The sequence below is a fragment of the Pinus tabuliformis genome, chromosome 7 (assembly GCF_031772625.1).
Source record: "Pinus tabuliformis cultivar Carrire ecotype Pingquan chromosome 7, CPIR1, whole genome shotgun sequence".
Lineage (NCBI taxonomy): Eukaryota > Viridiplantae > Streptophyta > Pinopsida > Pinales > Pinaceae > Pinus > Pinus tabuliformis.
In genome coordinates, this window is record NC_142293.1 from 1878911240 (window position 1) to 1878935717 (window position 24478).

General features: G+C 40.0%; 2 protein-coding genes across 2 annotated transcripts in view; both read left to right on the forward strand.

Moving 5' to 3' along the window:
* The window catches only part of LOC149255985 (myosin-15-like), a 373652-nt gene that overhangs the window by 277944 nt on the left and 71230 nt on the right, over window positions 1-24478 (forward strand). The window lies entirely within an intron of this gene.
* On the forward strand, window positions 887-24044 carry LOC149255986 (protein HESO1-like). Its single transcript, XM_089460926.1, has 2 exons — window positions 887-1959; window positions 24011-24044. The coding sequence occupies exons 1-2, from the start codon at window positions 1001-1003 to the stop codon at window positions 24042-24044; spliced, it is 993 nt and encodes a 330-aa protein (XP_089317052.1). The 5' UTR covers window positions 887-1000.

Consider the following 24478-nt stretch of genomic DNA (forward strand, 5'->3'; position numbering starts at 1 on the left):
TAAATATTAAATAATTAAATATTAATTAGGTTAAATAGTCATTAAGTTAAGTGAAAAGGCATGTCTAAAAGACATGCCCATTCACGAAAAGGAACCTGCTTGGGTATATAAATGCGGGTCCTCATTGTAAACATTCATCAACTTTTATAATTAAATATTAATTAGGTTAGATAGTCATTAAGTTAAGTGAAAAGGCATGTCTAAAAGACATGCCCATTCACGAAAAGGAACCTGCTTGGGTATATAAATGCGGGTCCTCATTGTAAACATTCATCAACTTACACATTTTATATATATATATATATATAATAATAATAATAATAATAATAATAATAATAATAATAAAAAATTATTATTACAAATACCGGTGTGTATTTTAACATATTAAGTTTTCAAGCTATCAATTTTCTAGCTTTAGCCATAATTTTTATGCTTCAGTGGTATCATAGCCATGGCACACGATATAATCATGCAGGTCTTTGAATGTTGTTCGCCGCACAATGTGCCATTACATTCACGTTTTGATTACGTTGAACTGTTTAGTAAAATTCAAGAAGCATTTCAGTGTTTAGAAAAATCATACGCAAAAATTAAAGCATATCGAAAGGGAATTGACAAACAAGAAGATGAACAATATCATAACAATAAGGAAGATGATGAAGAAGATCCACATGAAGATGAAAATGAACTCAACAACGATCGTGATGAGAAGGATAGTCAAAGTGGGTATATGAAAACTAGAGAAGAAGACCACTCAAAATCCGAATCCAATTGGGAGTATGAAAAAGAAGTAGTTCATCTTGTTTCTCATTCAAATTAGAATGAACTTACATAGTCCCCTGAGATCACAGATAGACCAATAAAGAGGAGGAAAAAACGAAGTGCGCAACACAAGGCCTGCGACGAAGTAGGAGGAGAAGGTGTAAGAACACAGTTTTGTAGGGCTGTTCAAAGCTTCTATTGGAGCTGTTGTTATCGACAATCATACAGGTTTCATGCAATGCAGGCAATGACTGGTGCCCAGAAAGGGTTCACATTTTCTCCTCCTCATGTTATTCGGCACAGAGCTGAACAACTAGAGATGGATGAAACTAAAAAATTACAGCTTGTTCCATCGTCTTTAAGTTTTCTTGGGGATCTATTTGATGAAGTCTATACCATGCTTCAACCAAGTATACAAGGTTATGAAGCACGACAAGCATTGATTACTTTTGTTGACAAAATTGTAAAGCTAAAGATTCATGGTAGCAGTGTTAGCAGTTCTGGACTTTCTGTAAGGGCATTTGGTTCGTTTACAATGGATTTATTTACAGCAGAAAGTGACTTGGACTTAGCTGTAAGTCTTGGTCATACTGGGAATGCTTTCCCGAGAGAAAATAAAATTCAAGTTCTCAAGAAGTTGGTAAAGGGACTTTATGGTCTTCAAGGTGGAGGCAAGATCCGTGCTGTTCAACCAGTACTGAGGGCTATTGTGCCTATTGTGAAATTTGTGGATTGCAGAAGTGGAATTGAGTGTGATATTTCTATTGAAAATAAAGAGGGAGTCTATAAATCAGAGCTAATCCACATTTTTTCTTCAATTGACAAGAGAATTCAAAAGCTTTGCTATCTGATGAAAGCTTGGGCAAAGGCACATAACATCAATAGCTCAAAGGATGGAACACTAAATTCTCTGTCAATAATTCTCTTAGTTTCTTTTCACTTGCAGACTCGGGCTACTCCAATTCTTCCACCATTTTCTGTATTTTTGGAAGTTGGATGTGGCCTTCCAGAGGTGGAGAAAAGAGTGTTGCGCTACAAGCAGTTTGGTAATAGTAATCGAGAAACTGTTCCTGAGCTGTTCATCTCTCTCATGTGCAAGCTATTATCTATCGAGTCTCTTTGGAAAGAAGGGCTATGTGCAAGTATTTATGAAGGATCTTGGACTTCCAAAATGTTCAATAATAACTGTAGTGCCGAGTATTTCCTTACCTTCATTGGTGACAACTCAAGGAAAACTTGGATTTATTTTCTGAAAACCAAGGACGAGGTTTTTTGTCGATTCAAAGAGTTCAAGGCTCTAGTGGAGAACCTAATTGGGAAGAAAATAAAAGTTTTGTGCTCAGATAATGGTGGAGAGTATGTCGATAAGGATTTCACTGATTTTTGCGCTAAGGAGGGCATCAGAAGAGAGTTGACAACTCCTTACAATTTGGAGCAGAATGGGTAGCAGAAAGGAATAACAGGAGTATCGCAGAAGCAGCTAGGGGCATGATGTATGATGAGGATATGCCAAAATTCCTGTGGCAAAAGCATGCAACACGACAGTCTATGTTCAGAATAGAACTCCTCATCGGGCATTGGGCAAGATTACTCCAGAGAATGTCTTTACAAGGAAGATGCCTGAAGGCAATCATTTCAGGATATTTGGGAGCTTAGTATATTGCCGCATACCCGAGGAAAAGCGGAAGAAGTTGGGTCAAACTAGAAAGAAAGGATTTCTAGTGGGATATAGTGAGAATGCTAGGGCATACAAAATCTATCTTCCAGGGAGCAGGAAGGTAGTAGTTTGATGATATGTGAAGTTCATGGAGGACAAGACTTTCAGAAGAATCTCTAGAAATGCATTCCGAGGAGTAGTGAAGATAGGAGTCGTTGGTCAAACCTCTTCAACAACGGACGTAAATAATTCTTCCTTGGATCAGAAAGAATCACAGGAGGAGTAGCTAACAGAAGCACCTACTGGCAGAGGAAGAATGAGTAGGGAACTTCATTAGCTTCTGCGAGACGTAGAGGATTTCATCGGTGCACTGAGGAACAATAAGAGGGAGCGAAAACAACTAGATAGATATCAGGCATTGGTAGCTCAGGATGGGGAGCCTGCTAGTTTTCAAGAGGTTGCTCAACATCAGGTTTGGTTGGATGCGATGATAGAGAAATACAACTCCATAATGGTGAATGATGTCTGGGAGGTAGTGCCAAGGCCTCAAGATAGATCGATGGTAGGTTCGAAATGGATCTACAAGATTAAATACACTGCAGACCATTGATTTGTGGCTAAGGGGTATGCTCAGAGGGAAGGAATTGACTACGAAGAGACCTTCGCCCTAGTAGGAAGGTATACATTAGAACTGTGATATCTCTTGCAGCATAGATGGGATGGGAGATTCATCAGATGGATGTCAAAACAACATTTCGGAATGGGGTGATCGAAGAAGAGCTATACATTGAACAACCAGAAGGCATTGAGACACATGAGAATAAGTCTCATGTATGCAGAATGAAGAAAGCCTCGTATGGGCTGAAACAGGCACCTAGAGCATGGTATGGTCGAATTGATGGCTACTTGCAGAAGATGGGATTTGTCAAGAGTGACGTAGATCCAAATCTCTACAATCTAGTTGTAGAGAATGAGCCTGTAATCTAGTATTATATGTGGATGATCTATTCCTGACAGGATCATCCAGGCTCATTGGGGATTGCAAGAAGAATCTAGCCACATAATTTGACATGAACGATTTGGGACAAATGCATTATTTCCTGGGGTTGGAAGTTTGGCATCAAAAGGGGGAGATCTTCCTTGGGCAAGGGAGATATGCTACGTAAATTCTGAAGAGATTTAGGATGGAGGATTGTAGACCCATGGCTACTCCAATGATCACCAACTGGAAGAAAATTGATGCATCAGAAGACAAGGATGTTGATCCCACCTTATACAGGTAGCTCATAGGGTCCTTGCTGTAGAATACCATGCCAGACATTTGTTATGCTGTCAAGACCCTCAGTCACTTCATGGTGGAACCGAAGAGGGCGCCCAGGGCTGCAGCCAAACATGTTCTCAGATATATACAAGGAACAACTGAATATGGACTCTTGTACTCCAAGAGTAAGGATATCAGATTGAGTGGATATACCGATGCAGATTGCGCTGGAAGTTCAGTGGATCAGAAAAGTACCTCTGGGTACTATTTCAATATTGGATCGGGAATGACCTCCTAGTGTAGTAGGAAACATAAATCTGTAGCCCAGCAGAAGCAGAATATATGGCCGCAAGCACAACTTCATGCGAAGCCATATGGCGTAGAAAACTGTTTGTGAACCTATTCAGAAGAAAGATGGACGTGACCAGGATCATGTGTGATAATCAGAGTTGCATCAAACTCTTTGAGAATCCAGTATTTTACGATCGGTCAAAGCATATTGATATTCGATGTCACTTTTTCAGAGACTGTGTCCAACGAGGAGCTATACAGTTAAGCTACACTCCTATAGGAGAACAGGTGGAAGACATCCTTACCAAGGCCCTTGGAAGAACCAAGTTTGATTATTTCAGGGAGAAGATGGGGATGATAAAGAATCCATTTCAATAGCAAAAATGGGTATGATGTTGCAGTGCATTAGCAGTTAGCGGTAGCACGATTCAGCATAATGAGAAAAGGTTGTAGTGTAGATGTAGTGTTGGGAAAAGTACCAGGAGCAGCACAGATGTAGAGGGAGTTGCAGTGTTGGGAAGAATGATCAACAACAACACAGATGCAGAGGGAGGTGCACTACAGATACAACAATGGCAGTGATAGAGCCATGGGCAGTAGTATAGGATGCAACAGCGCAGAGGATGTTGGGCGGGGGAGGCTCAACATCAACACAGGTACTGGTGCCGTATAATCAGAGTGGTGCTCATTGTGGAGTATTACTAGAGCACATTTCCCGCTAGGAGTGTGTTGATTTGTGGTAGCATCGGGTGTGCTCTGGCCATGGAAATTGGTGGAGAGGATAACGCACATGAGATCTCCAAAACCCAGAAATTGTTTTGGAAAAATCCATCCAAATGAAGAGTTATTAAAATAATTAATATTTTTAATGAGTTCCTAAGTGTAAACATAGAGAAATAAAAATATTAATGGTTATTAATAAAGATAAGGATTTGAAGCTTCCAAAAGATAAGGATCAAGTCTATTTTAATCTTAGATGTTGATTAGGGACTTAATCTTGGCTGTTGATTCATCAACAGGAAAAGTATAAAAGGGGACTTGAGGTTCAGTTGGAGATATACTGAGGGAGACCAGTCAGTTCGATTTCTTGAGCAGGGTTAGCTGAGAATTTCGAGCTAGAGGTTTGGAGCGTAGAAAAAGGTAGCGGGTACAGAACGAAGAGTCAGGAACAATACAAGAAGATCAACACATCAGTTAGAGAGGCGGACGTAGAGGCAGCAGAATTGCGCAGTCACTGGAGGGCCTGCGTGGGTGACGCAGAGAAGCAGGAGCTGACGCAGAGGGTCTGGGAGCTGCAAAGAGATGAGCAAGCCAGACGCTGAGACTGGGAGAAGTGCTGGAGAATTTTTCTCTGTTGTGTAAGCCAGTTTGGCACCCAATTGTACTGAAGAATTGTTGAATAATAAAATCCTCCTCTGCTGTACTGGTTTTCTCGCATTGGGTTTTTCTGGGGACAATTGTCCAAAATATCTGTGTTGATGTGTTTGATTCTTGTGCATGTGTTTGTTCTGTATTATGGTGTGATATCTGCAGTAGGATTTATTTTAATGTTTATTGAATGGTTTTCGTAAATAACTTATTGGGAAATAAGTAGGTAAAATAAATCAGTTGTTGCAGTGATAGAATTTTTACATTTATTAATTGAGACAAGTCAATTTCTCTTTAGTGACTTGAGGAGGTCAAGATTATCTCAACCATTGATTGTGATTAGATTATGGTTGCTGATTTGTCAATGGGAGATTATAAGAGAAGATTGATGGGGTTTTTGGTGACACAAAGTGAGCAAGGGCATAGTGATAGCGTGGAAGACACCAACAATACAGTTCAACAGTGAAAGTGAAGAAAATAATTTGCCAAAGCTTTGCCAGTGTCAGGAAAGTAGTTTATGTACATTCTTAATTTGTTGAAAAATTAATAATATAAACCCTCAACCTTTGAATTGATTTTCCCCACATTGGGGTTTTTCTAGGGCCAATTTATCGAAAAATTTGGTGTCCATTTTTTGTGTGACATTTTCTCAGTTGCTGTGATTTATTATTTGGTGAAATTTGTAGTTGTGTTTTTATTCATTATTTGTCATAAATTAATTTTCTATGACAAATAATCAATTAAAGATAGGAGAATAGTTACTAGATTAGCCGCGGTAGAATTTTCACATAGTGTCATCTATGCAATTTAAAATAGGCCCAATGTTTAATTGCTTCCTATCTCTGTTTATAGTTCCTTCTGCTGTGTCAAACTACTGCCCAAGGTACAATAGTGACATCAATTAGGTGAGTAAAAAAAATTAGTGGGGTGACCCTGTGCAAAGCAAGGTCTAAATTCTGCCAGCACTTGATGATACCCAGCAGGTTGGTGGGTAACAAGGTCATAATTCAAGTGTTGTTCAGGTATTAAGCAGAGATACATATCAAATTTTCTTTGAAGGGAATACGCTTGAGACATAGGATTGTGGCAGAGAATGCAATTGCATTATTGGGTCGCACTTGTACAGATCTAGCAAGTTTGAATTGACATAACATGAAACCACTTAGACTGAAAGCACCAAGAAGAGCTTGCATGACTAAGGAGAGACTTGCCTTTCAGATGGGGGGAATGCTCCTCTATGTTGATGGAATGAAACTGTCCCTAAAATGGAATGAATGATGATGTAGTTGAAGCAGAATGAGTATAAGTCAACAATGAATGTTTGGCTCAAAGATTGTAGACTAGTATGCAAAATGTTTGCATTCATTAACTGAATCAAATTATGGTATGTAACCATGATGGTGTAATGGTTGTTCTATTTTGATTCTTGATGGGCATTGTTACCCACCATTTTGTGGGTGATATACCTAGGAGATTTTTTTTTTCTCCAAGATGGTCCTCAGCTGGTAGCCAACAGTTCCTTGTAGCCACCAATTAGCTCGTTGTGCCATTTCTTCATCCCCTGAGCCAACCATGTGGTCCCTCACATGTCTGCGATGATCGTATATTTGAAGGTGGGCCTCCCGAACCTAAAGGTATGCCTTGTTATTTGGTAATTGAGTATTGTAGTTTGTGTGAAAATTCGAGAATCCCACTCGAATCACCTACTGCAGCAACTGATTAAACTTCTGCTATCTGTCAAATACTAAAAGAAATTATTCACTGTTTCCTACAACAAATATCGAAGCTAACACATTGCAGCCTTCACTTAATTTATTAATTTGCCCAAAACAAGAACAGAACAAATAGAGAAATATGCACAAGGGACAATGTTTTTTTGACAAATTTTCCTGGAAAAAGCCTATCTGGGAAAACTGGTGCAACAACTCTGATGGTTTTATATTATTAGGGAGTAGTTTCTGAATATAACTCGGGATGCCTTTCCGACAATCTAGTTACAGAGAAAATAAACTGGTAGAAAAACTTAGTCAGATTACCTCACTCTACTTGGCAATTTCGGTTGTTCTGGCAACTGGACCAGCTGTCCCTGACTATCTCTATGTTGGCCTTGCCTAGGCCCTTTGTCAGCCTCAACAGGCTTTGCATCAGCCCAACTGGGAAACATCTACCCTTTGGAGTAGTAGCCCTCCTCGGATCAGAAATCTCAACTCCCTGATAGATTTCGGATTTCTGCAATGGAAGACCGCACTGCCTCTGCATGAGCCCTTCTGGCTCCACGTCAGCTCTGCGTGGGCCCTTCTGGCCCAACGTTAATCCCTTTTGGGTTGCTCTGCCGCCTCCTCGTATCTCTCTGCTTCTATGTTGCTGATCTTGTGCCCTGGAGAAGATACTCCAACCCAACTATCCCTGCCTCTCTCTGCAAAAGCTCACTATCGAAAATCTCGTGGCAGCGTATTTGCTTCAGAAAATTGAACTTTTGAACTCTTTGGGTGTGTCTTCCAAGTGACCCTCAAGCCTCATTAAATAATCTCATCGTTGACATTCAACGACCCAGATTACAAGTTAATTAATGGCTAAGATCATTTCTGCTTGATCTTCGTCTTCTTCTAGAAGTTACACCCACAACTTATATTAATACCCTTTAATTATTTTATTTTCCTAAGTTTAGACTTAGGGTCCCAATAGAAATAATTAATTATTTTAATACCATTGTTTTTGAGTGGAATTTTCCAAAACGATTTTTGGGATCTTTGGAATACATATGCCTATGACTCCCTGCAAAATTTGAGACATAGAGCACATTTGATGCTACCAGAAATCAACAGTTTGTTTATCATGGACACTTATGCGCATGAACTAATGGGGAGATTCAATGGAAATAATGGGCTAGGTCTGTGCTCTTGTCCCATAGACCCTTTTTGGATGTTAACCTTGGATTCTAGTCTCGTGGGATCTCTTTTGCTGACCCTTTGGGTTTATTGATGGTACTTCATGGGAAACCCTGATTTTTGTTGCGTGGTCTTGCTCCCTCATCTACATATATTGCCACCTTGCCACTCATTATGACCCCATTCATCATTTCTCCCACCTAGGTCCACATTCCTTTATTGGGTCCACATAGGGTTAGTTCTCCCCTTTCCCTTGCCCACATCTTGGGTCAGGTTTGGAATGATGCCCCGAATGTTGATGCAGCTAAAAAGAAAACTAAAAGCGTAATTGACCACATTTAATAGGAAATGTACCACAAAATGCACAAGATGGTCGGGACAAACACATCTAGCACGTGGGCGAAAGCCAATACATGAGCTCTACCGCATTTTTATGGCCATCACCCTGGTTCCTATAGGCCCTAGATGAGCCTCCTTTATCATTTAGGAACGCATGATTGTCCCAGTCCCTGGTGGGCAATGAACCACCCTACCTTAAAAGGGGTATCCACTGCTATATCTCACGCATCATGCTCTTACCGCTTGAGACCCAAGAAGTCAATTAAAGAAAAATCACAAAAAGGCAAAAGGCATATAAAGAAGGGTGGAAAAATCAAGGCCAAGGCACTTCATGTACCACGATTGCTCCCTCCTATACATTATATGACCAATTGTGGGATTCTCTTTTACTAGGTACCCTTGTATCCCAGCATGTGGCCCAGGGCTGCCCCTTTTCACTTCCTATTCCATTCATCCCTCTACCACATGCCACCACCTTTTGAAGGATGTACCTTGGACATATTGTCCCCTTTAGAAGTAGAAACCACCTAATGGGATACTTGGTTGACCCCATTTGGAACTTGGAGACATTAGCACCTGTAAAGTCCATTATGGAAGGGCAGGCCATTATGAAGTCCCCTTGTGTGGTCCATGGTTTTTAAGCCCTTTTACTCGATTTCCTTGATGACTTGTTGATTTGCGGTAGCATCGAATGTGCTCTAGCCATAAAAATTGCCCGAGAGGCTAATGCACATGAGATCACCAAGACCCATAAATGGTTTGGGGAAATTCCACCCGATTAGAGAGATATTAAAATAATTAATATTTTTAATGGGTTCCTAAGTCTGAACTTGGGAAAATAAAAATATTAATGGGTATTAATATAAAACTGGGTGAGAATGTTCTAAAAGACATGGATCAAGTCAAATCTAATCTTAGCCGTTGATTAGAGATTTAATCTCGGCTGTTGAAGACTCAACAAAAAAAGTATAAGAGGAGGCTTGAGGGTCAGTTGGAGATACACCAAGATTGATGAGTCAGTTTGATTTTCTAGAGCGGGGTTTGCTGAGAAAATTCGAACAAGTGATCTGAGTTGCAGCGAGGGGCAGTGAGTACATAGCAGAGAGGCAGAGATAGTGTCGAAGGAACAATGCAGAGGCAGAAGAAGTTACGCATATCCAACAGGAGCCACGCAGAGGGCTAGAGTGACTACGCAGAGGCTAGCAGGGCCTGCATGAGTGACACAAAAGGCCAGAGAGCCAGCGCAGAGCAGCAGAAGGCCGATGCAGGGGGTTTCAGGGTGGCAAAGAGGCCAAGAGGGCTGACATAGAGCCGCAGAGTAGTGTTGGAGAGATTTTCATGGAGCACACTTGTTGAATATCTTCTTCCGAAGGGAGGTATTACTACTAGATAGATATCTCTGTTGGGTGAGCCAGTTTGGCACCCTAGTTGTACTCAAGAAAGCTGCTTAATTATAAAACCCTCAAAACTACTGCACCGGTTTCCCAAGTTGGGTTTTTCTGGGGATGATTGTCCAAAAGTAATAGTGCCACTTGTGCGTTTGTCCGTTATTTTCAGTTGTTGATCTGTAGATGGTTGAGACTGCATTTGTTTTTATTTTCAGTGTTTATATGGTTACATAACTTGTTGAGTAATAAACAAGTAGAAGAAATAAACCAGATAATACAAGAAGAATTTCTAATGTGTTAGACTTAGAAATTTTAACACTTGTAGTACTGGAAGGCTAGTGGATGCATTAGATCTTATGCACGATTGCAAGTGGTCTCCATCTTGGGTTTGGTCTCTCTATACAGGGTCCTAACCCTTCTGGGGGCTACATTGACACATGTAGGGTGTGTGTTGAGAGCCATAGGCTTCCACAATAGTAGACAACACTTCATGGATCCTCAAAGATGTGCAAAGATTGCTCGAGATTCACCTATTGGACGAGGAAGATGCACCTGGTTCACCTATGCCTAGCCAACCCCACAAATGTACCATCCACTTGACATATGACCCAGGACTTGTATGTTGATGTGGCATCACTGAGCCCTTACAGATGGCCTACAAGCATCTTCAACTTACTTGGAGACCCATGAGGTCACTTGTGTGCCCTCACAACCATTGGGAGCACCACATATTTATTATGTGGAGAACAAAGGGCCGACCTGATGCCCATTACTTTTGGAAGTCAAACTCATCATTTTGGCACTTATGGACTTCATGAGGCCTCTTAGAGAGTCCAATGACATGCATTATTGATCAAGGTTGTGGGGGAGCGGCCCCCCTGCTCATGATCCTGCTCCCAATTCACGCTCCAGTCAGGAGCGCGCTTCTGGCAAAAAAATTTCGCTCCTTGGTTTTTTCGGGAGCAAAGTCGAGAGCTTAGCTCCCGCCGCTCTGGTAGCGATTTTTCTAATGGAGGAGTGGTCGGGAGCAATCGCTCCACCATTGGAAAAATCATTCTTGGCCAACGGAAAGGAAGGCCTGCGCGACTGAGAGGGAGGGCGATGATGACTTGTTGATTTGTGGCAGGATTGGATGTGCTCTAGCCATGAAAATTGGTGGAGAGGCTAAGCACATGAGATCTCCAAGACTTAGGAATCGTTTTCGGAAATTCCATCCAGATGAGGAGTTATTAAAATAATTAATATTTTTAATGGGCACCTAATTCTAAACTTAGGAAAATTAAAATATTAATGGGTATTAATAAAGATAAGGATGAGAAGCTTCTAAGATATGAGGATCAGGGCTATTTTAATCTTAGCCATTGATTAGAGACTTAATCTCGACCGTTGATTCATCAACAGGAAAAGTATAAGAGAAGACTTGAGGGTCATTTGGACATATACCAGCAGGTTCTCAGTATCCAAAGGAAAAACGATTCTCAGGGAGAGTGAATTCGATTTCAGAGGGAGAGTTGTAGGGTGGAGGAAGAGGAGGTGATTAGCAGCAGTCGGGGAGCTCAGAAGGGGTGACGCGGGGACTCTGAGAGACATTGCAGAGGGAGATGCAGATCATAGAGACACAATGGATGATGTAGAGAAGGACAGAGTAACGCAGAATGACGTAGGGCTGACGCAGTAGGGAAAGGAAGTCCTTCACAGTGTTAGAAAGTCTTGGAAAAAAGTCTCAGGTGTTTTCTCCCAGTGTCTATGCAAATTTTTCTATAAATTGTTGTTGAAGATTAATAAAACCCTGCATTGCTGCACCGGTTTTCCCGGATTGGGTTTTTCAGGACAATTGTCCAAAAATAACTGTGTTGATGTGTTTGATTCTTGTGCATATATTTGTTTCTGTATAATGGTGTGATATCTGTAGTAGAATTTATATTAATATTTACCGTAGGGATTTCATAAATAACTTATTGAAAAATAAGTAGGTAAAATAAATCAATTGCTGCAGTAATAGAATTTTTGTTTGGAAATTTTCACATTGGTTAGAGAGAGGGGGAATGGAGGGAAAAGGGGAGATGAGAGAGGGAAGAGGAGGGGGTAGGGGCAGTTAAATAGACCCTCTCCCCTCCCATTATTCAATTATCCCATTGAGAGAGCAAGAGAATTTGGAGAGAGTTTGAAGCAAGGTGAGGAGCTTGGTGAGAGAGGAGCTTGGAGGAGTTTGAGGAGCTTGCAAGGGGAGTTTGGAGCTTGGGATTGGAGGCCAAAGAGGTAGGATCTAGATTCTAATTTAGCATTATTTTATGTTCATTGCTAAGTAAATAAATAAAAAAACTCTATATTTCCCATTCGCATTCTTCCATTTTTTTTGTAGATTCAAAACTTCAAATTTCAAACTTCATGGTTATATGGCTTGGCATTTTTTTCTTGTTGGTTCCTTTTTTTGGTTATTATGGTGTTGGAGAGTAGAAAAAGGAGGGTTGAACATGAAGAAGAGGATGAGGAAGTGGGTTGTAGTGGATTTGATGAAAACCCCAGAGAGGAGTACCTTGGTGAGGAGGAGAGTGAACATGATTTAGCCCAAAAGACAAAACAAGATCACACCCAATGTTTTAAAATTCGGCCGAATCGAATCCGAAACGACCGAGTTGATCCGAGTCATTGAAGAATTTTATGACCCGGAAGAAAAAACCATTTCGGGAGGCCGGGTCATGACTGACTCGATCGAGTTATTGCATGACTCGGCCGAGTCAGTCATGACTTGGTCAACCCGGATGTTTCCACATCTACTCAGCCGAGTCATTAAATCTGGCCAGTCACCCAAAAAAAGGGATTTTTCTATTTCTTTTTAACTTTTTAACATTTAGCTGATTGTTGGGGACTCCAAGGTGTTTTCTAAATTGGTTAAGTGCTATTTGGGGTCCATTCCCCTCTCCTAGTATTAATATGCTATTCAAATTTCATGGTAATGTTAAATTCTTAAAGTAAAAGTGACATTCTCCTTAATCTTCATTTTCATCCTTTTACTTAAATTTTTAACATTACCATGAAATGACTCGGGATGTTTGAGAGTGGTTCCGGCCTCATTGGATTTCATATGGAGAAAAGTAGAATTTTAGATTTCATTCAAAATCCAGCAGACTTATCAGTTTTTTAGGATTTTAGGATTGGAGGATTGCAATGTTTCCATTGAATTTTGTCATGTATTAGGGTATGGAACTCGTATTTAATCAAGAGCACCAATCCCTCTATGTACCTTAACGTTAGTGACATTGGTTGTCGAACTCCTCCAGGATTCACTCCCAAACCAGGAGCTTCTGAAAATGTCGCTCCCACTCCCGTTTTCGCTCTCGCTCCCCACTTTCGCTCCCGCTCCCAAGTAACACTAAGCTAGATGATGTTGGCAACTCTAGCAGTAGCCAGTAGTACTAGTCACAGACTTTTGTTGTAGAGGCCATTTATAGCCTCCTTGGTTATGTGTTTTTGTTTTGATCTCTATATCAACATCGTGTATGTATTGGACAGTGCACTGGGTGCCATTTTGATATAATGGATATATTCATGAGCCTACTTTGATCATATGTTGTCTTCTATCTATATTCTAATGCCGTGTGTTTGGAAACATGAATGAAAATCTTTAAAATTATGTGTTTTTATAAAAAATAAATATTTAATGTATTTTTTACAACGACCGAGTCATTGAAATCGAGCCGGCCGAGTCGATACCGAGTCAGAGTCGGAGTCGGAGTTGACCCTCGGCCGAGTCGGAGTCAGAGTCGGAGTTTTAAAACGTTGATCACACCCCATTGTGGAAATATGTTACTAGGCCCAAAGTAGGGAACGGGGGTGGAACCACTAAATTTGACTGCCCCCATTGCAACAATAATTACATAGGTGCATACACTCGTGCCAGAAGGCACCTCTGTGGGAAAAGGCCATGGGACAAAGATAAACAAATAGGAATCAAAACTGTTAGGATATTTTGACACATATGAAATAGTTAAGTATAACTTGGTCTAGTATAGAGTTAGGTAAGGTGTGTTTCTTTCTTATGTACTTTTGTAACTTACAATCCGATGGTCACGATATGTTTTAGACATGAAGTGATACGACAATTCATTCTCTCCTCGGTATTACCGACACTTGATCCGTGGCTTAACACCCCATTGGTCCATAATCTCTTTTTAAAGAGCATGGAGGGTTACTTGTAAGGTGACCGTTGATGAGAGAAGCTTATGTAAATTTTCTTTCTTTTATTAATAAATTGCCTGAAGTGGCTGCGTTGGCTCAGGTCATGGACTGTTTCCCTCTTTGAGGGTTTTAACCACGTCAAGAAAACTGGTGTATTGATCTGCGATCTATTTGTGAGCAGTGTCCTTTGGTGTTTTATTTGTGGAACTTACCCTGTAAATTCCTACATGGTATCAGAGCTATTTGAGGGCCGCATCCATTGGTGATCCAAATCTAAAGCCGGTACAACTGCATCCGGCTGTTGTTTCCTAGATCTACTATTTCTGACTTCTTTCGGGCCGAGAGGACTGCTCGATTGTGTTGGGAGCATCTGCTCCAATGTGGAACCCCTTTCGTTTCACGCGAAAAGGTTTTTGGTAGCCTTAGCTACGTCATTTTTAAGATTTGGAGGTATACAATCTTTATTGTAGTTCTAGTTATTCATCTCTATGTTTATTTTGGTTTATTCAGCTCTCTATTTTTTATTATCGGATCTATACCTTTCATTTTTGTGTACGCTCTTTGCCCCGTGACTTTGTGCGATTTGGGCAAATCAGAAACAGAAAGGAAGGGTTTTTCTCATGCGTATGCTCTTTTCGCTGCGCCTTACTGTGATCTCGAAAAATCAGAAACATTGAGGAAAATATTTAGTTTTTGGCAAAAGCTAACTTCAAGCCATAAGGTTTGTTTTTTTTTGTATGTCCATGTTGGGTTGTGTGGTTTTTTGTTTTGTACACAAAAAGAGTTTTTCCAAGTAAGCACGCACCCCAAAGCTTTAGTGACTAAAAAAAATACCCCTCCAACTGTCCTTCCTCTTTACCAAAAATTACTAACCTTTTAAACTAGCTCACTGGGTCCAAAGTTTCTTTATGAGGGTAGAGGTCTTTAGTTCAAGTCTTTCTTTTTGTTGTGTAACTTTTTCAAAAAGCACATGTAACTTATGTTTTAAAGTTACTTTACGTAAAAGTGTTCTCACCCATTATAAAAAATGAGTCACTTATAATTCTAAAGTCTCTTTATTTTTTATTTAAATTACAATTTAGTGAGTAGTTCATAAAATACCATTGTAAAAGCGACTTTCACTTATTTATAAGAGTGGGTCACATAAAATCTTCTTTTAAATGAGCTAATTAGATTAAGTTTGGAGGGGGGGCGAGGGGATTTTTTTTAAATATAACATTATCATTCACTTCTGCACATTCACGCACTTCGTCGGCATCTTCAACAACTTTTCTTCAAAAAGCCATAACTTTTTCATCGAAAAGCCGTTTTCAGAGCTGTTTTTTTGAATCAGCCTAATTTTTCAAGATCTTTCCATTGGAACACTTAGTTTCATCATCTACATCTTCAGATTATGTTAAAATGGAAAGTCCATGCCAAGTTATTCTTGACAGCATCAACTACTTCCAATGGTGGTCCTACATTGTGGATTTACTTAGAAGTAAAGGTCTTTACAGTATAGCCTCAGGCCAAGAAACTATATCTAAAGATGAAAATAAGGCATGTTGATTTGGGGTAGCATCAGATGTGCTCTAGCCACGAAATTTGGTGGAGAGGTTGGGGCACATGAGATCTTCAATAGCTAGAAAGAGTTTGGGCAGATTCTAAACAGATCAGGAGATATTAAAATAATTAATATTTTTAATGGAGTCCCTAAGTCTAAATTTTGGGGAAATAAAATATTAATGTGTATTAATATGAATCTGTGTTAGAATGTTCCAAAAGACATGGATCAAGTCAGATATAATCTTAGCCGTTGATTAGGGAATTAATCTCGGCCGTTGAGATGTCAACAGAAAAAGTATAAGAGGAGGCTTGATAAGCACTTAGAGAACACACTGAGGGAGACCAATGAGTTCAATTTTTGGAGCGGGGTTTGCTGAGAAATTAAACTAGTGGTCTGGAGAGCTGTTAGGAGGTAGCAAGTACGGAACAAAGAGACAGGAGATCAGCGCAGAAGAGGCAGACATAGAGCCAGAGGAAGTCACGCAGAGGCAACAGAGACTGCGCAGAGCCAGAAGGGCTTGCGTCATCCACGCAGAGGCTACAGGAGTGACGCAGAAGCCTAGAGAGGTTGCGCAGATCCTCAGTAGGTTGACACAGAGGGTTTCAGGTTGATGCAGAGGGTTTCAGGCTGTAGCAGAGGTCAGTAGGGCCTACGCTTGGTTTAAGAAAGTGCTGGAAGTTTGTCTATCTATGGGTAAGCTAGTTTGGCACCCTGTTGTACAAGAAAATTGCTAAATAATAAAATCCTCCCTTGCTGCACTGGTTTTCCCACATTGGGTTTTTCCAGGGACATTAGTCCAAAATAACTGTGTCAATGTGTGCATATTTTTTGTTTCTGTATTATGATGTGATATCTGCGGCGGTATTTATTTTAATATTTGTTGAAGTAATTTCATGAATAACTTATGATGAAATAAGTAGTAAAAATAAATGAGTTGCTGCAGTGGTAGAATTTTCACAAGGCAACCAAATGAGAAAATAGGCAAGTTCAAACACGTGGGTTAATATGGATGTCTATTTCTCCAAACCTTAGATTCCATATTGCAGAACTTGATATCCCTAATGAAACAATGAAACAACTCACTAAAGTTTTTGGAATTAAAAATGAAATTAGAGCCCATCAACTCAAAAATGAGTTGCTTACGTTGGACCCAAATAATTTTTCTTCCATTGAAGATTATTTTGTCCAAGTTCAAGACCCTTAGACTTCTCTTGGAAGGTGTTAAGGTTAAAAAAGAAGATGGTAGCCTTATTTATTCCATTGTTATTAAGTTGGGATCAACCTATTCTGTGTTTGTTTCCAACTTCCATTCTACTAGAGAAGCTTTTATTTCTCAAGGAAAAGACTACAAGTCCCCCTCTTTTGATGCCTTTTGTGGTTCTTTAATCAGAGAGCAAGAAAAACTCCTACATTTTGGTCTTCTTAATCTTGGAAACTCTTCTAAAAAAGCCTTAGCCACTCAGCAACAACCAAATTCAAAGAATCCTAAGAAGCAGTAGCCTAAAAAGAATGGTCCTAAACCAAACAAGGGTCTTAAGCAATTTCAGTCTCAAATTGAAAAATCAATTCAACAAAATGATCAGACAAATAAAAACGAAGGGAAGAAGACTGATAGACATTGCAACTTTTATAATTGAGATGGCCACTTAGAATCCAAATGCTTTAAGAAGATGGAAGCCTTGGAAGCAACAATGAAGAAGCATAACATTCGTTTGGAGCATTCTTCAACTTCAACTTCAACTTCATCTTTAGGAATAAAACTTTCTACATGTGGTTGTCAAGCATCTCGGTCTGGTTATGCACATGTATCTTCTTCTTCTCATTCTCATCAGTGGCTCATTGATTCTGGAGCTTCTTATCACATGGCCAAAAACAAATCCATGTTTTCTTCTTTAAATGATTGTAACACCAAAAATATATATGTTGGTGATGATAGATCTCTAAGTGTTGTAGGTGTTAGCTCTGCTACAATTTTCACTGTTTAAAGGCCCAAATTCGGGTTGGCGGTGTGTTTGTGCTGAAAAGAGCGTCGCAACAGTCGTTCTCCTCCTTAGTCCTTTAAGTTTCCACACACGCTTTTAGTCCTCTGTTTCTTTGTTTTACTCCTGAAACTTCTTTATTCTTCACCTTATCCATATTCCCCTACTTAAACCCTCTTTACCCCAACGCCTTTGTTTTATCATTTTAACACTGCAAAACCCCGCTGAAATCCTTTTTCCCGGCTCCCGGGCTTTTTTGTTTAAACTCTATAAAACCTGTTAAAGCCCCGAATAAACTCATTCTTCGTTTAATCCCCGGCGCGAAAGCATTAACCCTTTATAACTACTCGCCTTCGTAAATTATAAACCCTCTGTCGATTTGAAATCTCAGTCGTTGATCGCTTTAATCTAACGGTCTCTTTCTTTTGCCCGTGCATTAAACTCTGCGCTCTTTCCTTACCATCCGACCGTCCATTGCCAGATCGACGGTGGACGCTCCCCCCGATCGCGCGACTTGTGCGCTTGTTAACTCGCGGGGGTGGCGGTATTAGCCTGCCACGCGGCGCTGTTTCATTGGAATGCATGCCCTTATACGGAAACCACCATGGGTCAAAAGGTGGTGCGGGGAAACCGCCTGCCGCCCGAAACCGCCGTTCTCCCGCCCGTTAACATGTGCGTATCTTCCGTTTGCGATCACCGTCAGATCTGCCACGTGCAGATCCAACGACCCTCGTTGTCCCGGTCCCGTTGACCTCCGATAGCCTGCGTAAATCGATCTCCGCCGTTGATTTTATTGATCCGACGACCCACATTTGCCCTTCCCCTTTGCTCCCGATAGCCCCTGCAATTCATCCTCGCTGTTGATCCATGCGATCTAACGGTCGAGCCTTGTTCTCATCTTGTGCACGCCTCCACCTCACTGGCTGTACCATTTTCGATTGCTCTCTGCTGCCGAGGAAGGAAAACAATGATCAAGGACCCTGTACCTGCACAGCTAAAGCTTCAGCAACTGCAATTAATCAACAGAATGGCCTAAGGACAAACAGGACGACCTCGAGCAGTGAAAAGCATTTATCAGGCATGGAATTTAATCCATAATTCACTCCAGCTGCCAGAGAAGGACATCAGACTATCTTAAAAGGTCGATTTTGTCCATTAAAATCAGCAGTGTGCAGCAAAGGCCCATTTCTAATTGTAAATGTGGTTGGTGGTCCATTATGACCCCTTCACGCTTTTGCTGTAAGGTTCAACTTCTGGAGATTGTAACTGTTGTGATACTTGCAACGTCTGGTCTTCATTTTCAGCTAATGCAAGCTTCTTTTGCTGTTAATTGCTCACTGTCCACTTCTTCTTCTTGTTCTAGGCTGTGCCTGCTTTGCATTTATTCATGTGCTATTAATGTTTAGCATTAGAGGGGCTGTCATCCCACCTTTGTGTTAGGATTTAGCATGTATCATTGAATTTGTTTGCAGGTTTCTGTTATTTTAATGCCGGAGAGCTGTCATCCTGTCTGTGTATTAGAAAACAGATTTGAAGACTTTTTAACTGGTTGCAGCTGGTCATCACAGGGTCTTGTGCATCTGTTGGTGTGATCAGTCTTCTCCATCATCGCATTTTCCTTAAGCTGTGAGTAATTGGTGGTTAAAAGCCTTGTAGTCTGGGGGTGTTCACCCATGTCTGGGGTTAAGCATAGTAGAAGTGGTTATCTGGCTTGAATATGCAACATTTATTTCATTCATCCACCATTTATCCAACATTTTTGTTGAGTTTGTAATGTTCCCGAGCATCTCTGAGATACAACCTAGGAGAGTTTCTTGGGGTGATAACAGTAGGAACTGGAACTATTCATGTAGACAATGATCAATTTAATGATGTATTATGTGTTCCAATCTTATCCTACAACCTTCTATTAGTATATCAGATAACTCATTCAGGTGAAGGTAAAATAGTTGAATTTTCACCTCATGATGTTGTAATCAAAGACCTGAAAGATCCTAGACAATTTTTAGCTACTGGCATTGCTGATGATTCTACAAGTTTGTATAAGTTTAACAACTTTGGGTCATCAACTTTGCCCTTGGTATTTTTTGCTCATAATGATGAAGTGAGCAAACTCTGACATGAACGATTTGGTCACTTAAACTATTGCTCCCTTCAAAATTTATGTAAAGAAAATATGGCGACAGGTTTTTGTATGGTATCTTGCAAAGATGGTGTTTGTTTCAGATGTGTACTCGGAAAACATCATCGGGATAGTTTTGAAAAACGTGCCTCTTGGCACGCCTCGACCCCCTTACAACTTGTGCATAGTGATTTATGTGGTCCACTTCTAGTTGTTTCATTCTTTGGATACAAGTATTTCTTAACTTTCATTGATGATTTCTCTAGACGCACTTGGGTATACTTCTTAAAACTCAAGAGTGAAGCATTTAACATGTTCTTGGCCTTTAAGGCCTTTGTTGAGAAACAATCTGGACATCAAATTCTTAAGCTAAGATCTGATAATGGCAGAGAATATGTTAACAACAAATTCATCAACTTTTGCACTGAGCATGGAATTCAAATGGAACATATTGTTCAATATACTCAACAACAAAATGGTGTTGCTGAAAGGAAGAATCACACCTTAAAGGAAATGGCTAATTGTATGCTTCAATCTAAAGGACTTAGTCTTAATTTTTGGGCAGAAGCAATTAACTGTGCAAATTACATAGTAAATCACACTCCTACTAAGGTTTTAAAGAATATCACTCTAGAAGAAGCATGGAGCTCATTTAAACTGGATGTTAGTCACTTTCGTGTTTTTGGAAGTGAAGCATGGGCCCATATTCCAGATGACAAACATAAAGCTTTAGAACCTAAGAGTGAAAAATGTATTTTTGTTGGATATTTTGAAGATGTCAAAGGATATAGACTTATTCCACTTAAGTCCAAAAATGTTATCATTAGAAGGGATGTAAAGTTTGCTGAAAATATATCACCTACGAGCCTAGTTCGGTAGATGTGCCACCTCTCTCTATCCCTTCTACTTCTGAAAATATTTCTTCTTTAGATGATGACAGTGAGGATGGAAATCCCCGCCACCTTCTCAGGATCCTCCTTCAACTCCTCAACTTCCAAAATGGGTCCGTGCTACTCGGGATGCCGTAGGTGCTCTTGCAGGTGATCCTACAGATCAGTGACGTACACGTTCTCAGTTCGATAGAACCTCTTCTTTACTGGCTCAAGCTTCAGCGAATTATGATCTTGACACCTTTGCAGAAGCTTCAGGCTATCCATATTATAATGCAACTATGAATGAAGAATATTGTTCATTATTGGCAAATGATACATGGGATCTTGTTCCTCTTCCAAAGGGACGAAGACGGTTTACAGTACCAAGTTTGGACTAGATGGAAAAGTTGATAAACATAAAGCTCATCTTGTTGCTAAGGGTTTTTCACAAGTTGAAGGCATTGACTATATTGAAACCTTCTCCCCTATGAACTCTATCCGCCTTGTTCTTTCCCTTGCCGCCTCTTTCAAATAGGAAGTCCATCAGATGGATGTTAAATTTGTCTTCTTGCATGGGGACTTGCATGAAGAAATCTATATGGAACAACCTCCTGGATTTATACAAATAGAGTCCAGCCTTATATGTCGGCTTAAGAAATCCCTTTATGGTCTCAAGCAAGCCCCTCGGGCTTGGTATGCCAAAATGGATAACTTTATTTTAGATACTGGCTTCTCTAGGTGTCATTCTGACAATACTGTCTACACCAAGAAAGTGGGTAAGTATCTTATCATTCTTGTTCTTTATGCTGATGATCTTATCCTTACTGGTAGTGATCCCAACCTTATAAACCATGTGAAGTCCAGCCTTAAAAAGAAGTTTGAAATGACAGAGTTAGGACACTTGCATTATTTTCTTGGTCTTCATGTCTTGCAAACCAAGGGAGGTATTTCCCTTTCCCATTCCAAGTATGCCTGTGATCTTCTACGCCATTTTCACATGGAATACTGTAAGCCAACCCCTTCTCCTTTTCTGTCTGGAGCCAAACTTTCAGTCACTTGTACTTCCCCTGAAGTTGATGCTACCTTATACCATCAGCTTGTAGGAAAACTTTTGTATCTGACCCATACTCATCTTGACCTTTGCTTTGTTGTTGGCTTTATTGCTCGGTTTATGCAAAACCCACATGAAATTTATTAGAAAGCAACTAAAAGAATACTTCATTATGTTCGAGATAAACTCAGTTTGGGATTCATTACAATGCAAAAGCATCTCCTCTATTGGTTGGTTTCACTGATTCCGATTGGCCTGGTGACCCTGATGATCGGAAGTCTACTGCAGGTAATGTATTCACTCTTGGTTTTGGACCTATTACATGGGCTTGCAAGAAACAAAGTGCCATTTCTCTTTCTTCAGCAGAAGCAGAGTATCGTGGCGCCGTCGAAGCTAGTAAGGAAGCCTCGTGGCTTCGTCAGACCCTGTCAGAGTTTGGCTTTCAATAGCAGCATCCGACTACACCTTGGTGTGATAATCAAAGTGCCATTCAGCGATGCAAAGATCTAGTCCAACATCAGTGCAACAAACACATTAAGCTTCTCATGCACTTCATCAGAAAGCTCATTCATGACCATTTTCTTGAAGTGCAATATTGTTCAACTGATGATCAAGTTGCAGACATCTTTATAAAGGCTCTCACAGAAGCGAAGTTTACTGAACTTCGATTTATGGTTGGAGTTCAGGAAGTTGTCACTGAGGGGGGATAGGCTCTAATGCCTCCTTCCTTCTCCTATTGTGTAACATTTGTACATCCTTCAATCCTATCCCAAGTTGTTCTTAAGGGGGGATGTTAGGATATTTCGACACATAGGAAATAGTTACGTATAACTTGGTCTAGTATAGAGTTAGGCAAATTGTGTTTCTTTACTATGTAATACAGACACTTGATCCGTGGCTTAACACCTGATTGGTCCATGATCTCTATTTAAAGAGCATGGAGAGTCATTTGTAAGGTGACTGTTCATGAGAGAAGCTTATGTAAATTTCCCTTCTTTTATTAATAAATTGCTCGAAGTGGCCTCATTGGCTCAGACCGTGGACTGTTTCCCTCTTTGAGGATTTTAACCATGTCAATAATATTGGTGTATTGATCTGTGATCTGCTTGTGAGCGGTGTCCTTTGGTGTTCTATCAGAGGAACTTACCTTGTAAATTCCTACAAAAACTTGTGCTAATGTGTCAACAACAGTTAAAGCCAAATACATAAGGGAAGAGGAGGAAGCCTAATACAAATCTAAAAAATCAAAGGGTTTCTTTGAACGAAGCTCACAATCACATGCACAAAAGACTCCTTCAGCATCCTCCCATGGTAGTGGATATGGAGGCACAGGGTCACCAAACATCTCTTTAAGGCATAGAACTATATCAAATTTCCTTGATGAAGGTTGTAGGAATGATGTTTATTCAAAAGTTTACTAGTTTCTCTATGCATGTGGGATACCATTCAATGTTCTTCACTCACTTTATTGCCATGAAATGGTTTTTTCCATAAATGATGCCCCTAAAGGATAGAAGAACCCTAGGCATAACAAGGCTAGAACCGTTGGACTTGATTATGAAAAAGCAAAAATATTGCATTCTTTGAGTAGAATGACAAATTCTTGGATTGAGCATGGGATGTCCACTGTATCTGATGGATGGACAAATGTAAAAGGCAAGCCATTGATAAGTGTTCTTGCTGTGTCCATTAGTGGAGCCATCTTTCTTTCAGCATATGATTACTCATACAAGTTCAAGACCAACATCAACATTGCAAAGTTGTTATTTGAAACAATTGAACATATTGGGCCATACAATGTCATCCAAGTCATCACTGATAATGCTGCTAATTGTAAGGTAGCGAGAGCAATTATTGAGGATAAATACCCCAACATATTTTGGTCTGGGTGTTTGGTTCACACAATGAACCTTTTGATGCATGATATTATTAAGAACAAAAACCAACAATACAAATGGATTGGTGATTTGTACAAGAGAGGCAAACAAATGATAAAATTTATTACAAATCATAGCAATACCCATGGGCTTTTCCGCAGTCACTCAAGATTGGAGCTGTTGAAGATTGCGAAGACTAGATTTGCTAGCTATTACCTCACCTTTAGGCGCCTTTTGAAGGTAAGAGAGTCATTGGCTAGCATGGTATCAAGTCCACACTGGTAGGTATTAAAGGAAAGGGCTACGAATGTAGATGACAAGCAAGGTTTTGAAAAGGTGGATGAGACTGCTCTTGATGGTCAGTTTTGGGCACATGTGAGGCAAGTATTGGAATTCACCAAGCCCATTTATCACATGATTTATTTTGCAGATACAGAGAAACCAATGATTGGGGAGGTGTATGAGTAGATGGATAGCATGTTGGGGAAATAAAATATATTGTTTAGAAATATGATCCCAACTTGAATACACTGCTTCACAATTGTGTGTGTACGTGGCAATGTGGAAAAAGTCGAAGTCCGGATTAAATCGGCAAGGGTCCAAAAGTTGAAAAACTCGTTAAAGTTGGGAGTTTTTTGAAAAAGCTGGCAAAATTAAAAAAGACAAAAATATTCATTTTTTTTTTTTTTTTTATGTTCTTTAGCATCTAGAGTATCGACAACATCAAATAAATGCATTTCCACATAAACATGTAAAGAAAGCTAATATATAATATGTATATGAAGTCTAGTGCTACATCACATATCAAAATACTGAATCAACTCCTGAATCTTGAGTCTTGCCTGAGTCTCAACTCTCAAGAGTCAAAATATCAATAAAAAATATAATAAATGTATAT

Bases quoted from the DNA above. Each gene is read 5' to 3' on its own strand.
- LOC149255986 (XM_089460926.1), top strand. From the start codon at position 1,001: ATGCAGGCAATGACTGGTGCCCAGAAAGGGTTCACATTTTCTCCTCCT. The intron at 1,960-24,010 runs GTATTTCCTTAC...TTTATTTTGCAG, and splicing joins AATAATAACTGTAGTGCCGA to ATACAGAGAAACCAATGATT.